Below are 15,773 nucleotides of genomic sequence, written 5' to 3'. Positions count from 1 at the left end.
GGATGACAGAGGATGAGATGGCTGGATGGCATTACTGACTCGATGGACGTGAGTCTCAGTGAACTCTGGGAGTTGGTGATGGACAGGGAGGCCTGGCGTGCTGTGATTCATGGGGTCACAAAGAGTTGGACACGACTGAGTGACTGATGTGATCTCACATCTTTATATGATTACTGGAAAAACCATAGTGTTGACTATACACACCTTTGTGAACAAAGTGATGTCTCTGTCTTTAATATGCTCTCTAGGTTTGTCATAGCTTTCCTTCCAAAGAACAAGTATCTTTTAATTTCATGGATGCAGTCACTGTTCACAGTGATTTGGAGCCCAAGAAAATAATATGCCTTTGTTTCCACTATTTCTCCTTTCATTTGCCATTGAAGTGATGAGACTGATGCTATGATCTTAATTTTTTGAATACTGAGTTTCAAGCCAACTTCCCCTCTTGACTCCCATTAAATGGAAGGTGGATGTGGCAATGAGCCCTCTGGGACCTGGCAAAAAACATGAAGAATACAAGCAGGCTGGGTCCCTGACAAATTGGAATCACCATTTCAACCCACCACTGCTTAAATCAGGACAAGAAAAAAATAAACTGTAGTCTTGTTTTAGCCACTATTTTCTTTGGGGTTCTCTGCAACTTCAAAATGTACAGTCAATTCTGGAAATTACTGGAGACTCAAAGGGCACAGATCATGAATTCAGGAGAGATGAGGCCAAACTCTTCTTTACCGTCTCAGTGTCTTACTGTCAGTGAACATCTATGAGATTCAGTAAGCATGCAGCACTATGAAAAAGAAACAAAATTCTGTCCTACCTGAGCTTACACCTAGAGTTATTTGATTAACTCTTCATAACATGCCTCCCCCACCTCTTTCCAGAAAGCAAAGTGTTCTTATCTGCATTTTAGAGATAAAGAGATTAAAGTCCACGAATTTTCAATAAATATTGTGGGATCACACAGCTGGTAAGCAGTGCTATCTGGATTGACTCTTACCTCATTTCAAAGCCATACCCTCACCTCTAAGCCATCACTGTGCTGCTTCCTTCATAGTCATGTCCAACTGTTTGCAACCTCTTTGGACCTTAGCCTGCTGTGCTCCTTTATTCATGAGATTTTTCAGACAAGAATGCTGGAGCCCGTTGCCATTTCCTGCTCCAGGGATCCTTCCTGACCCAGGGGTCGAACCCGGGTGTCCTGTATTACTGGCAGATTCTTTTCCTGCTGAGCCATCGGGGAAGCCCAACATCATTGTCAGTTGGTTGCAAACTATGCTTGGTAGAACCCCAGTGGTCCCCAGAAGTCTGGCAGGGATTGTCATGGCTGGAGGGATGTGACTATGATGGGTGAAGGGACAGGTTTTTCCCATGAGCACAGAAAATACCTGAAATTATCTCATTGAGACAGCTAAGGAGACCTCAAGGTCAAGAAAGGAGGATAATCCGCTCTTAGGGTGAACCAATAATGAAGGACAGCAGAGTGATGTCCAAGTCACAGCAGGTCCCCCAAACAGATGGTGCTGGCGACCAGAGGCCCCAGACACTGGTATTCCTGACACTCTTTGGGCACCTCAGACTCACAGCACTTCTGTGGGAGTGGGGGAGGAGTGCTTCAACTTACAAATCAAGCTGTAAAAAATAGTGTATTGCACACTCACACACACACTTCAAAGAAAAGTGACTAATAAACACAACACAATGTTAACTTGGATTTCCCTGGGCGCTAGCGTTCTGGGAAATACTCTACAAGCCCTTCTCTACATTTTCAGGGTTTCTCCATGATCCTTAAAGAGGATATCAGACCAGGAATAAAACACTAATAAAACAGAGTCAATAACTCTTTAAAAAGAACAATAATTTGGAGCAGTTTAAGTGATTCATTTGATGTTTTCTGAGTTGTCGCATCTTCCTCAGTGAGTATTTCAGAAACAGAAGAGAACTCTAACATGGGAAAGGTTTTTATGTGTGTTTATTTACTGGCTATTTTTTAAGGGGAAAAACATCTATTTCGGTAACTAGATTGTCTGAGTAGACATAATGAATCCTCTTACCAGAAATGTTCATCTGCCCATTTCCAGTCAGAGGCCTTGTTCCCTCCTACATTTCGCAAGCCAGAGAAGAGGTCTTTGCAGGATAAATATACAAACGCAGTCATGAAACCCCTGCATCCAGGCAGACGGTGACTGTGGATCCATCCCCACCTCTCGCTCTCACAGGCAGGTAATCCGTGATGCTCCCACATGGGGAGCCAAGGGACCCCTTTCCCAGGTGGCTCTGGCCTCGGTCAGGGGTCGGTAGAAACTGAGGCAGGAGGGAGGCGGGAGGACCTGTGTCTGATGCTGGGAGGGTTCTGAGTCCTCTGAAGACCAGTCCTCTCTCTGGGTCTCAGTGTTCATCCTGCAAAGGGAGGGATGTGCCACCAGGGCTTCTGGGGGCATTTCTGCTTTTGAGTCTTTGGGGTTGTGATTTGAGCCAGCTGTGCCCCATCCAGCTGTGCATCCAGCGTCAGGTCAGAGGTCCTCCGAGGGCCCTGAGGTGTGTCTCCTTGCCTGGCACAGGGCGCTGCTCTCAGATAGTTCTGGGGACGGAATTAGTGCACCAGGTCCCCCTGGGCAGAGGGGTCTCCAGGGGCGATTCCTGCTCTTCACTATCCCTCCAGGACCCCCGGCCAAGCTAACTGTCAGGTGCGTCTGTTCGGCATTGGAGAGACAGGCTTCTCAGAGGCAGAGGCAACCCTCCAACCAGAACAGATGAAAAAGCACAATTCCTCCAGGAATAAGTCTTGGAAGAAAATGGTTAACCTGTTTGGGAAAAAACCATTGTATCACTCCTGAGTAAACTAACAGTTTAGGCAATCGATCGCCTCTCTCCCCAGGCTTGTGTGAAGGCCTTTCCCTTGTCTCTGGACAAGAATCAGCTCAGCTTCCTGCCCTACAACCGTCGTCCTCTCCCCTCCAATCTCCTCCCATCTCTGCCTCTTGTCTGTCTCGCCTTCCCCCTCCCACCCCAGCAGCCCTCTCTCTTCTGAGATGAAGGGCAGAGGCTGCAGGGAAACAGCCCTCTTTGCTGAGACCACCAGTTTGACCTCAGTCTCTCCTGAGGCTTCTGGCAGTATCTCGATCCTCTGTCCCCAGGGATCACAGTCTGGCTTGTAGAGTCCTAGAGAGGGTGGCCAGTGGAGGGGGTGACACGTCTGGAACTCCTCTTAGGAGCCCAGCACCTTCTTCCTGTACATCAGCGGAGCCATTCCAAATGTTGGACAAAGGTGGGAACTGAGGATCAGAGAGGTTCAGTCACTGCTCGTCACCACACAGCACTCACAACTGGCCAAAACAAAATCCTCGACCAGATCCCTGAAGCTCTGAGCTCACCCTGCTTCTCCCCACTAGGAGGCCTTTCCCGGTTCTTGCTGGAAACACCCTCCACATGTCCACGTGGCAGGGGCTGAGCAGAACGCTCTGCCCTCCTTGTTCTTTACACCAGCCCTCCTCAGGGCAGCCAGGCTCCAGCATGGCTCCCACTGCCTGTGGCGGCCTCTCTCCTGAACCCTCACTGGGACCAGGCACCTCGACAGGAGAGCCTCCCTGAGGTCACAGCCTTGTCCTCAGAGGTGGGGACAGGTGCTGTGTCCTCTGATCAGTGCAGAGCTCCTTCTTGGGGTGACAGAGAGGGGGCACAGTGGGAAAGGAGCCCTGCTTCCTAGGCCCCTCTGACAGTGTCAGCTCCCAGGAAGAGGGAGATGGGTTCTCGCTGGACAGGACCTCACGCCCATCACCAGCTTCCCCACCCTGGAGCCAGGCACCCCAGGCTCCTCACTCTCACTCTCTCCACTGCTTGCTGTGTGACCTTGGAAAAGCCCCTTCCTCTCTCTGTGCCCAGTCTCTCCACTGGGGAGATTGCTAATGATCACAGCACTTGATCAAATGGTGAGAGGGAGCCCAGAGCCTCCTCGTGTGTGTTGGTAGCCCAGGAAGGTTCCTACCTGTGGGAGGTCACAGAGCAGCAGGGCTGAGAGAACAGAGACTACGGGGGACAGTGGCGGGGGTTGGGACATCATCTGACATATGGAGACTGAAAGGAGCTTTGCTTTTCAGACATGAGGGCAGAGAGAATGTCCCCCCTCCTGGCCCTGGGGCTCCTGGTGGCTGGGATCCGCAGTGTCCACTGCCTCCCAGAGAATGTGGTGGTGAAGGACCGGCACAGAAGGGTGGATGGCCACACGTTAGCCTCCAGCAACACCGACTTCGCCTTCGGCCTCTACAAGCAGTTGGCTTTGAAGAACCCCAATAAGAATGTCATCTTCTCCCCGCTGAGTGTGTCCATGGCCTTGGCCTTCCTGTCTCTGGGGGCCCGTGGCCCCACCCTGACAGAGATCCTGGAAGGCCTCAAGTTCAACCTCACGGAGATCCAGGAGACACAGATCCACCAGGGCTTCCAGCACCTCCTGCAGGCGCTCAATCGACCCAGCAACCAGCTGCAGCTGAGCGTGGGCAACGCCATGTTTGTGCAGGAGGAGCTGAAGCTGCTGGACAAGTTCATAGAAGATGCCCAGGTGCTGTACTCCTCCGAGGCCTTCCCGACCAACTTCGGGGATCCTGAAGCTGCCAAGAGTCTAATAAATGACTATGTGAAGAATAAAACCCAGGGGAAAATTGAGGAGCTGTTCAAGGACCTTTCCCCAAGAACGGTGTTGGTCCTGGTGAACTACATCTACTTTAAAGGTGGGTGCCTGTTTGTCTCAGAAGGAAACACACGCTTAGTTTTGTGTCTTCAGAGCTATTTCTATTTCAGCTCAGCCAATTCTGTTGCTGGGCAGTACAGAGGAGGATGTCATCAATGAGGACACCTTGGGCACTAAGACTCTGTCCCTGTCATAGTCTTTGTCTATTTGGGGGTTTTCTAAATCACAGCTGTCATTGCAACACACAAGGGCTGGGGAGCTGTTAATCCTTTCTGAGCCACAGTGAATCAAAAGTCACTCAGCTGTGTCTGACTCTGTGACCCCGTGGGCTGTAGCCTGTTAGGCTCCTCTGTCCATGGAATTCTCTAGGTCAGAATATTGGAGTGGATCGCCATTCCCTTCTCCAGGGGATCTTCCCAACCCAGGGATGGAACCCAGGTCTCATGCATTGCAGGCAGATTCCTTACCATCTGAGCTGTAGGGAGCCTTATTATTCTCAAACTTGCCTGACTACCTGGAGAAAGGAGCTTTCCTCTAAGGTCACTCTGGAGTGGCCAGGAACCCCAGCTTCTTTCAACACATACAAGGAAGGCCACTGCTCTGTACACTGTGGGCTGTGTGTGACCTGGACTCCATCTAAGTGGACTTGGTCTCAGTGGGTGGAGGTGGGGCTGTTGGCTGGCTTCATGCTGTGACAGCCTCTGAGCAGCCTGGCCAACTGCTATGGCCAGCAGCCGTTATAGCTATGAGGGTAGCATTGGCAAGGCCAACCCCAGAGGGAAGCCTCAAGGAAGGACAATACCCGGACAGACTCTTTTCCAGATTCTAGCTGGTCCAGGGCCCAGTCCCACTGGTAGAAACCCAACACTGCCAACCTCATCCTGGAAACTCATAAGGGGCAGAGTGAAGGCAGGAAGATTTCACACACAGAGCCAGCGGTGCAAAAGGGGACACGGAATAAAGACACAAAGAATGATCATTGAGCAAGGGGGGTGGTTGGGTGCCTAAGGGACACCCACTTGGGGGACATATTCGCCCTGAACTGGAAACTGCTGGCAGAGCCCTGGGTAGCCCTCCTGGATCTGTATTTTCCTCTGTAAATGAAGACATATATTCTCAGTTCTCTGGAAAATTGTTAATAATCCAGGCCAGATCTACTATGTTTCTTCCTTGACTTTTCTGTGTTCTAATCTTCTACCACCCTGACTTGTCCCAGGACTTTCTCCTCCCCAGGGGTACCCCACCAGCCCAGCTTTCCCTCTCCTCCTGTCTCTAACCATGGGGACACAGGCAGGGGTGGAGACAAAGCAGGAAGGAGCGGTGGGTATATCCTCCATGAAGCCCCAGGGCTCCAATCTCCCCAAGAAGCCTACCCTCTGACACTAAGGTCTCCATCTTCCTTAGGGGATACCCAAGCCCCCTCCTCTGCCCTCCGGGTCCCCGTATGGCTCCTGCTCCAGCCGGGCGCACAGGCCATGGGGACGGGTGTCCTCCCTACAAAGCCAACGACTAACGCCTGGTCACTAACGTGTCCCCTTGAAGGACCAGGCAGTTCCATATCTCCCCAGGCCCAGCTTCATCCCCATCTCTCCCTTGCCCTCCACATTCCTGTTGACTTCACGTGTAGCACAACTAACCAGCTTTGTTTCATATCCCACTTCCCAATGCTGACCTGCAGGGTTCACCTCTGTCCCCAAGGGCTTACCCACCTGCCCAGGTGTACATGCACATGAACAGGCCCATCATAGAGGTACACGATATGGGGGGCCTCTGGCATGGGGAGGGTCTTCCCCACTCAAGGACCAGGGCCGAGGAGGGAGAGACTGCAGCTCTTGCACTCACAGACTCTTCACCTGTCACCCCGCCTCCAGCCCAGTGGAAGACCCGCTTTGACCCCAAACACACTGAGCAGGCAGAGTTCCACGTGAGCAAGAACAAGACGGTGGAGGTGCCCATGATGACCCTTGACCTGGAAACCCCTTACTTCTGGGACGAGGAGCTGGGCTGCATGCTGGTGGAGCTCACGTACAGTAGCAACGACAGCGCCCTCTTCATCCTCCCTGACGAGGGCAAAATGCAGGACCTGGAAGCCAAGCTGACCCCGGAGACGCTGACGAGGTGGCGAAACTCCCTGCAGCCCAGGTGACTGTCCCCAGGACCCAGAGCTGTGGGTTCAGCTGCGTTCTCGGTCCTTCCCCCTCTTCCTGGACTCCTGACCCCCAGCAACAGGGCCTCAGGAATTTGAAGGGCAGGGGCAGGAAGGGAGAGCCCATCCCACGATGACCTTGCCCTTTAAGCCTGCCCGGCTCAGTGCTTAAATCTTTCTGTAAGTTGATGACAACTGAAAGGGCAGGAGGTGAAGGTTCGCCTCACACTAAGAAGGGCTGAGTCGTGAGGGCTCAACATGATGCCCAGCACTCACGTTCTTCTCCCCACGACTCCTCCTTTTGAAGGTAGAAGAGTTGCAGAAACCAATATGCAAGAAACCAAGCACCACATTCAGAGAGTTGGAGAACTCAGGTTTATTATGCCCGTTGGCCCAGAGGAGTTAACACTCTAAGCTCTGAGCCCTGAACAAAGGGGTTACAGAGTTTTTATAGACAGACTGTAGCAGACTATAGTGGACAACACTAGCTGTTAATACGCTGGTTTAATCTAAGCAATTTCACGTGCATGGGAAGAGAAGTCAAAATGGGGTGGAGGATGCCTGCCCTTTGCATGGACAGGCACGATTAAGCAGGTTTGCAGGGGCTGGGCAACTGCCAAAAGCTGAACAAGGGAGAGTGAGATAAGCTCCAGTTCCTAGTATTCAAAGTCCCCACTATCTGAGACTCCGTGACCTGTGTGATCCAGGCTTTGGAAGAAGCAAGCTGAGTTACAGAGGTAGAACGGGCAGGAGGCTATGTAAAATTTTAATTTTTCCTCTTCAGAAGGATCGAATAGAATCAGGTGAGGGCCCGGGTGTGATGGGCTCTGAGGACCACACTGGCACTGTCTTTCCATTGTAGTCACTGATTTCTTCACTCACCCAGTCAGCACTGGTTGAATAGGTTAACTGAGGACATACTCTGCCTCAGGGACTAACTTAGACCCTGTGGTAGGTCAGCAAATAAAACGCTAAATTCTCTGTCCTCATGGCACTCTATAATTGTGGAAGACAGACTGGAAATAAATATAAATTCTTTGCTAGGTTGAGAGGGGACAAATGGGGAGGTGGGGAGAGTAAAGCACAGTAAAAGGGAGAAGAAAATTGTATCAAGAGGTAGTTTGTGATCATAAATAGGGTGGCCCTTAGGTGACGTTGCAGTGAGAGACTGAGCCTTCTGGATGTGTTGGGAAAAAGCATTTCTGGCCAAGGGAATAACAGGGCAAAACCTCTGAGGCAGGAGCGAGCCTGGTGTGGTTAAGGATTATTGAGGCCAGAGCAAGAGAGCAGAGGGAGAGAGAGGGGAAGCTGGGCAAGGTCAGGGTCCCCCCCCCGAGGGTGGACTCAGGTCACTTGGGGCCTTGCAGACTCCTTAAGCTCCCCCTGCCCTGGTGCCTGCCTGGCATGTTAGACTCCTGCAGATTGGAATGGATAAGTAACAAAATAAGGGGATTTATCTCGAGGGATCTAGAAACTGAGAACAGGAGTCCTTATTCCAGGGAGAAGGGGGTTGGTTAAGAGGAATCCTTGGAAGACCATGCTGTGAGGTGGGAAAAGGCAGACATCTTTTCAAGCAGGTGTTCAAATTTATTTTCCTTGTTTCCTAGACGAATACATGAACTCTACCTGCCAAAATTTTCCATCAAAAGCAACTATGAACTGAATGACACCCTATCCCAGATGGGCATTAAGAAAATATTCACCAACGCTGACCTGTCAGGAATCACAGGGACCGGGGACCTGGTAGTCTCCCAGGTGAGTCTTTAAAGTGTGGACAGTTCATCCTCCTATCAGAGCGCAAAATGTGGAGGCCAGACAGATGACAGGTCACATTGAATTTGTAAAATAATTGCTTTTCCTGCAACTCAGTCTCCCTCACTGGGACTCCCCAAGCCCAGGAGAGCTGGGTTACAATCACGATGACGTCAGGTCCCGCCTTCCCTGAATTATAAAGTGACACAGAAGCCTGTCATTGGGAAGGACCCGGAGTGGAAACAGCAGTGGACCCCATATCAGGCTCCATCTTTCACTGCCTGTAGAGGGGAACGATCACATTTCTGCATCCCCCAACTTTTCATCTTTAAAGGGAGCATATAGTTGTTGGTTTCTGTTTGGTGCCTAGCGGAGCAGGTAAGAGGTTATAGGTACTAACAAAGTCTCTAAAGCAACCGTGATGAAAATGCACTAAGAGTAGGCGAGAAAACACCCAGTGTCCTGGTGCTGTGACCCTAGAGGCAGAGAAGCCAGAGTGAATGGTGGGGTGGGGGTGGCTGGGCAGCCCTGCAAGCTCCCCTGCACCCCACCTGCCATAGGACCTGGTAAAGGAGGCACAGATGCTATGGGGCTTCGTGGTCCAGGGCTGGGAAGCCAATCCTAGGCAAGGGAGCTGAGGGCTCAGGGACACGTCAGCTGGGGCAGGAGAGGAGTAGCAAGCAGTGCTCACCCATCAGTTGCTTCGACATGGAGGGACTGTGGACAGTTGCCTGCAAGAAAAATGCCTTGACCTGGCCCCTCCCCATATAATAGGGGGAATTCGGAGGCAGCACAGTCTCTGGGTTAGGAGAGTGAGTCCCTGTTCTTTGCCTCTCTGGTGTTGCACACATCACTCACAGACTTGGCTTTCAGTTTGCACATCTGTGTATCACAACTATGCAAACCAGTTGACAGTTTGTTGGGAGGACAAATAAGTAGAACATACAGACTCCAGAGTGACAGGCCAGCGGCAGGTGGGTGAATGTCAGCCCCCTTAGAGGGTCTAGGTGACTGCTCACCTCCGCCTGCCCCGTCTCCAGTGGGTACTGCTCTGGTGTCCCCACAGGTGGTCCACGGTGCTGCGCTGGACGTGGACGAGGAGGGCACGGAAGGAGCTGCTGCCACGGGAATCGGCATAGAAAAACTGTCCTTTCAGAAAACCACTGTGCGTTTCGACAGGCCCTTCCTGATTGCCATAGCTCTCAAAGACACCCAGAGCATCATCTTTTTGGGGAAAGTCACAAACCCCAGTCAAGCCTAGAGCTCTGCTCTGAGTTGTGGGTCCCCTCCCTAAGGAGCAGGGTGCGCAGGTCCTGGGTGCAGCCTGGCCCCTGGGCACTGAGGATCCACCCTGCCTGTCCCCACCTGCTCACCTCTGGGAAGGTGACAGTGACGATGCTGGGGGCTCTACATGCACAGGGAGTCTGCATCCTCTGGGTCACCTCCTGCTGTGAGGCTACACCCATCATGGGAACTTGCCTTATAACCTTTCAAATGTCATGATGGCTACTTCATAATGGCTAGAGTGATTTTAAATGATAAATCTATTTAACAATATAAATTAATAGAACTTTTCACTTTAATGCAGCATGAACAGAAAAGTTAATATGTGCTCAGCAGATAGAGTGTTTGCAAAACATTCACTATGGAGCATCCACTTCATCCTGAGGATGCATTACGGATTGGGTAACAAAGCACAGTCTCTCCCTCAAGGACTGTTTTGTTTTCATGGAAAAATTCAGACATTACATAAACAGAGAGGATGATATAATGTCACGTACATATCAGCAGCTTCAGTCATTATCAACATGGGGCCAATATAATTATTCCCTACGTCCTAACCCCTTTCCTCTTTTGGGTTTGTTTTGTAGCAAATCTTACACATCCTGTTATTTTAACTCTAAGAATTTTTAAAAATACTTAAAACAGCATATCACACTTAAAATAAACATAATTCTTTAATATTATCCAATATCAAGTTATTACTCCCCTGCTACTGCTGCTGCTAAGTCACTTCAGTCGTGTCCGACTCTGTGTGACCCCATAGACGGCAGCCACCAGGCTTCCCCGTCCCTGGGATTCTCCAGGCAAGAACACTGGAGTGGGTTGCCATTTCCTTCTCCAGTGCATGAAAGTGAAAAATGAAAGTGAAAAGTGAAAGTGAAGTCACTCAGTCGTGTCCAACTCTTAGGCTCCTCCATCCATGGGAATTTCCAGGCAAAGTACTGGAGTGGGGTGCCATTGCCTTCTCCGATTATTCCCCTACGTGGTGCCTAAACTTAAAAAATTTTTTTCTGAATTAGGATGCATTGTAGACACAATGTCTGTGCATGGCATTTAATTACTTTATCTCTAAGTCTCTCTCTCCATATTGAAGTGAAATTTATATAACAAAATTAGCCACTTTAACATGTAAAATTCAGTGGTGATTAGCACATTTACAATGCTGTACAACTATCACTTCTTTTTAGTTTTGACAGTTTTATTCACCCCCAAAGGAAACCCCATATCCACTAAGCTCTCACTGCCCATTACAACCTTTCCCCAGGACCTGGTAACTACTAATAGACATTTCTGTATCTCTGGATTTAATATCTCAATATTTTATATAAAGGGAATGATACAATATGTGACCTTTGGTGACTGGCTTCTTTCCCTCAGCATGATACTTTCAAGGTTCATCCACCCTGCCTGTGTTTCAGTATTTCATTCCTTTTTCATTTGGTGGCTCAGATGGTAAATAACCTGCCTGCAGTGTGGGAGACCTGGGTTTGATCCCTGGGTTGAGATGGTCTCCTGGAGGAGGAGGGCATGGCAGCCCACTGCAGTATTCTTGCCTGGAGAAGCCCATGGACAGAGGGAGACTGGTGGGTTATGGTCCACGGGGTTGCAAAGAGTCAGACACAGTGAAGCAACTTAACAGTATGCATGCAAGGTCATTCGACATTTACCTCTTTGAAGAACCGGCAAACCTATTTCCAGAGCAACTGCACCATTTGACTTCTTCATCAGCAATGTACAAGGGGCCCAATTTCTCCATATTCTTGAAACATGTGCTGTTGATTTTCTATTATTATTATTATTAATACAGCCTTCTTGATTTGAGTTAATGTCTTGCTGCGGCTTTGATTTCCCTGAGATGGTGAGCATGTGCTTAGTGCTTAGCAGTCCCTTGTGTATGTTTTCTGAAAAAATGTCTATTAAAGTCCTTTTTCCACTTTTTCACTGGATTTTTTGTCTTTTATTATTGAGCTGTAAATATTCCTTAAATATTCTAGATACACTTTCCTCATCAGATGTATGATTTGCAAATATTTTTTCTCATTTTGTCGGTTTTCTTTTCACCCTCTTGATAGTTGACTTGTGATGCACAAAATAGTTTAAATTTGATGAAGTCCAATTTACCTATTTTTGCTGTTACTGCTCATGCTTTTGGTGTCAGATCTAAGAATCTGTTGCAAATCCAAGATCATAAAAATTCACTTCTATGATGTACTCTAAGAGTGTTATCTGTTTAGCATTTATACTTGGGTCTTTGATCCATTTTGACTTGTTTTATGTATGGTGTGAACCATCACCCTGACCCACTCTATTTTTAAAGAAATATATTACAATGTACTTTTTTTTCTAATTTTATTTTATTTTTAAACTTTACATAATTGTATTAGTTTTGCCAAATATCAAAGTGAATCCGCCACAGGTATGGGGAACACATGTATACAATGTATTTTAATTGAGACTTTAGTATCTGTGCCATTATAATATTTAAAGCTTCTTGAAAGCTGGTATCCTGATATTTGTACACCGTTGAATTCTCAGCAGGACTACAGGCATCACACATAGTGGACTTAATGAACGTTTGGTAAATAAATGAGTGAATGAGTGAGTGAGTAAGTCACTAATTTTAGTCACAGAAAGGTATTATTGATATGACTGGCACAGATCTTCTAACTTCCTATTTGTTTTATATTTGATCCATCTGTATTTTGTTTTTTTCTTTTTCTCTTGCTGTATTTTTGGATAATTTGAGGAGTTTTCATGTTTTTGTTTTGGTCAACTGTTGGATTAAAACCTATACTTTTTAGTTTGTGCATTTTTTCAGGGTATTGGGAATGTACAATAAATCTTTAACTCATCAATATGTATCTCCTGATAATACTCTATCACTTCAAGTAAACTATAAACCTTATTTCAATATTCTTGCTTTTTCCTCCCTTTGTCCCATGTACAATTGTTCTCCTTTCTATAATTTACACATGTTAAATCCCATAATACATTGCAAAACTTTTATTTGCTACACATAGTTAATTGCCCATCAAAGAGTTTCACAATAAGAGAGAAAAAAAAAAAATCACTTTTCATTATTTTTGGTACTCTTATTCCTCTGTACGAATTTTTATTTGCCTATTTACTTTCTGTCCCAAGAACTTACTTTAACACTTTTTGTAATGCAGGTCTACTGGTAATGAATTGTCTAAGATTTTGTTTGTCAAAAAAAAAAAATCAATACTTTGCCTTCATTAAAAAATATTTTTGCTGGTTATACAAATGTCATCTTATAAAACAACACGCATTTCTTGTTACTGTCTCTCACAATTTTGTCACTCAATTCTGTTGGGCTCAGTAAGGCTGTTTCCACTCTGGGTGTCTCCTGTGCTTATTCGCGGACCACGGCTGGCTGAAGCCATCGGACGCTTCCTTACTCACATGCCTGGTGGTTGATGCTGCTGTGAGCAAAGATCTCAGCTGAGCTGTGGTCAGGACACGCACATGGCTTACTTCCATGTGGCTTGGCCTTCCTCACAGTGCTGGTCTAAACTCAGAAACCACAGGCATCACTTGCCCTCCACCGTAAGGGTTGACAGCCATAATGGCCCAGCCAGGAGCTGCCAAGATCACATACTTTGGTGAGAAATATTGCTTTGGTTCTCTGCAAAATATTTCCTCCCAAGTATTCCCTATATTATCATTTAGATTTATGATGTTTTGCTTTCTTTTTACTCCTTTTTCTTCTCATTATGCTTCCTACTGTGACTAAAATTGTATTAATTTCTTTTTTTACCATGTGTGTATATATATATATATATATAGTCTAATTTATTTGTTTAGTATGTCCTTCCTTTTCTCTATGGTCTAAACTGGGTGTTGGGTACAAAGTTAGTTTTCCAGCCTAATAAGATGAGACCATCAAAAATTGTTTTTGTTCAGTCTTTAAGTCATGTCCAACTCATTGTGACCCCATGGGCTGCAGCTTGCCAGGCTCCTGTGTCCTGCAGTATTTTCTTGAATTTGCTCAAATTCATGTGCCTTGAGTCGGTGATGCCATCCCACTATCTCATCCTCTGCTGCTCACTTCTCCTCCTGCCCTCAATCTTTCCCAGCATCAGGGTCTTTTCCAGTGAGTTGGCTCTTTGCATCAGGTGGCCAAAGTATTTGGAACTTCAGCATCAGTCCTTCCAATGAAGATTCAGGGTTGATTTCCTTTAGCATTGACTGTTTTGATCTCCTATCTGTCCAAGGAACTCTCAAGAGTCTTCTCTAGCACCACAATTCAAAAGCATCAATTCTTCACGGTTCAGCCTTCTTTATGGTTCAGCTCTCACATGTGTTCATGACTACTGGAAATACCAAGCTTTGACCATACAGAGTTTTGTGAACAAAGTGATGTCTCTGCTTTTTAATATGCTTTCTAGTTTTGTCATAGCTTTCCTTCCAAGGAGCAAGCATCTTTTAATTTCATGGGTGCACTCATTGCTCAGTTGGAAAAGAATCTGCCTGCAATGCAGGAGACCCGGGTTTGATTCCTGGGTTGGGAAGATCCCCTTGTCAACTACAGATTGGCACTTACCAAGAGCATTGCCAAGGACTGAACAACAAAGACGTTTGCCATCTGTTCATGGAGATTGAACCCCAAGCTGCTATAGCTGTTGACCCTCAGCAGCCCCTGAGGGAGTTCAGGGTGGAGTGAGGCGCTCTGTGCTCCAGGGACTCTGGTGGGACAGGTCTTTAGACAGTTGGAGGTTTTTAGGAAGAGATTTTATGATCTCAATCCTTGCATCTCCTCATATCTAGAGAAGCACTAACTCCCTTCAAGTTGACATCAGACCCTTATGACTGACAAAAACCTTTTGTAAATTGAGTGCTTCATGGTATTGAACTCCCCCTTCACCAAAACCTTATATATTGACTTTTCAGAGCTGTCTGAGATGCTGCCTCCAGGGCTGCAGGCCTCATTTTGCCCCCAAATAAAACTTAACTCACAGCTCTCAAGTTGTACATCTTTTTTTAGTCAACACCCTGGAGAAGGAAATAGCAATCCACTCCAGTATTCTTCACTGGAAAACCCCATGGGCAGAAGAGCCTGGCAGGCTACAATCTTCGGAGTTTCAAGAGTCAGACACAACTTAGCAAATAAACCAGCACCAGTCACTGTCCGCAGTGATTTGGAGCCCAAAAACATAATATGTGTCACTGCTTCCACTGTATCTCCTTCTGTTCGCCATGAAGTGATGAGACTGGATGCTATTTTTTTGAATATAGCATCGTGACCAAATGACCTTAGTTTTTTGAATGTTGAGTTTCAAGCCAGCTTCCCCTCTTGACTCCCATTAAATGGAAGGTGGATGGAGCAATGAGCCCTCTGGGCCCTGGCAATAAAAACATGAAGAATACAAGCAGCTTGTAAGTGTTAGCCACTCAGTCATGCCCGACTCTTTGCGACCCCATGGACTGCAGCCCACCAGGCTCCTCTGTCCATGAGATTTTCCAGGCAAAGATACTGGAGTGGGTTGCCATTTCCTTCTCCAGGGGATCTTCCCAACTCAGGGATTGAACCCGGGTCTTCTGCACCACAGGCAGATTCTTTACCGACTGAGCTACAAAGGAAGCCCATAGGAAGTCAATAGCCGCAGCTGCTGCTGCTGCTGCTGCTAAGTCGCTTCAGTCGTGTCCAACTCTGTGTGACCCCATAGACGGCAGCCCACCAGGCTCCCCCGTCCCTGGGATTCTCCAGGCAAGAACACTGGAGTGGGTTGTCATTTCCTTCTCCAATGCATGAAAGTGAAAAGTGAAAATGAAGTTGCTCAGCTAGTCCCTGACAAATTGGAATCAACATGTCAACCACTGCTTAAAATATTAGGACTTACAAGGGAAAAATAAGCTATAGTCTTATTTTAGCTACTATTTTCTTTGGGA

General features: G+C 47.4%; 1 protein-coding gene across 2 annotated transcripts; it reads left to right on the top strand.

Moving 5' to 3' along the window:
• The first annotated feature begins 2,107 nt into the window (after window positions 1–2,107).
• On the top strand, window positions 2,108–11,801 carry LOC147349065 (serpin A3-3-like). 2 transcript variants are annotated; one of them, XM_086365190.1, is made up of 5 exons: window positions 2,108–2,220; window positions 4,095–4,721; window positions 6,553–6,823; window positions 8,435–8,582; window positions 9,646–11,801. In XM_086365190.1, the coding sequence occupies exons 2-5, from the start codon at window positions 4,097–4,099 to the stop codon at window positions 9,838–9,840; spliced, it is 1,239 nt and encodes a 412-aa protein (XP_086221316.1). In that variant the 5' UTR covers window positions 2,108–2,220; window positions 4,095–4,096; the 3' UTR covers window positions 9,841–11,801. The 2 variants fall into 2 exon arrangements, with proteins under 2 accessions (XP_086221316.1, XP_086221317.1); XM_086365191.1 differs by having other exon boundaries at window positions 2,115–2,216.
• Window positions 11,802–15,773: the final 3,972 nt, after the last annotated feature.

The sequence above is a fragment of the Bos grunniens genome, chromosome 21 (genome assembly GCF_055505025.1).
Source record: "Bos grunniens cultivar Pamir isolate PY7600 chromosome 21, Bosgru_T2T1.0, whole genome shotgun sequence".
In the NCBI taxonomy this organism is placed as follows: domain Eukaryota; kingdom Metazoa; phylum Chordata; class Mammalia; order Artiodactyla; family Bovidae; genus Bos; species Bos grunniens.
Note: the sequence above shows the minus strand (reverse complement) of the source record. Positions and strands in the feature narration are given on the sequence as shown.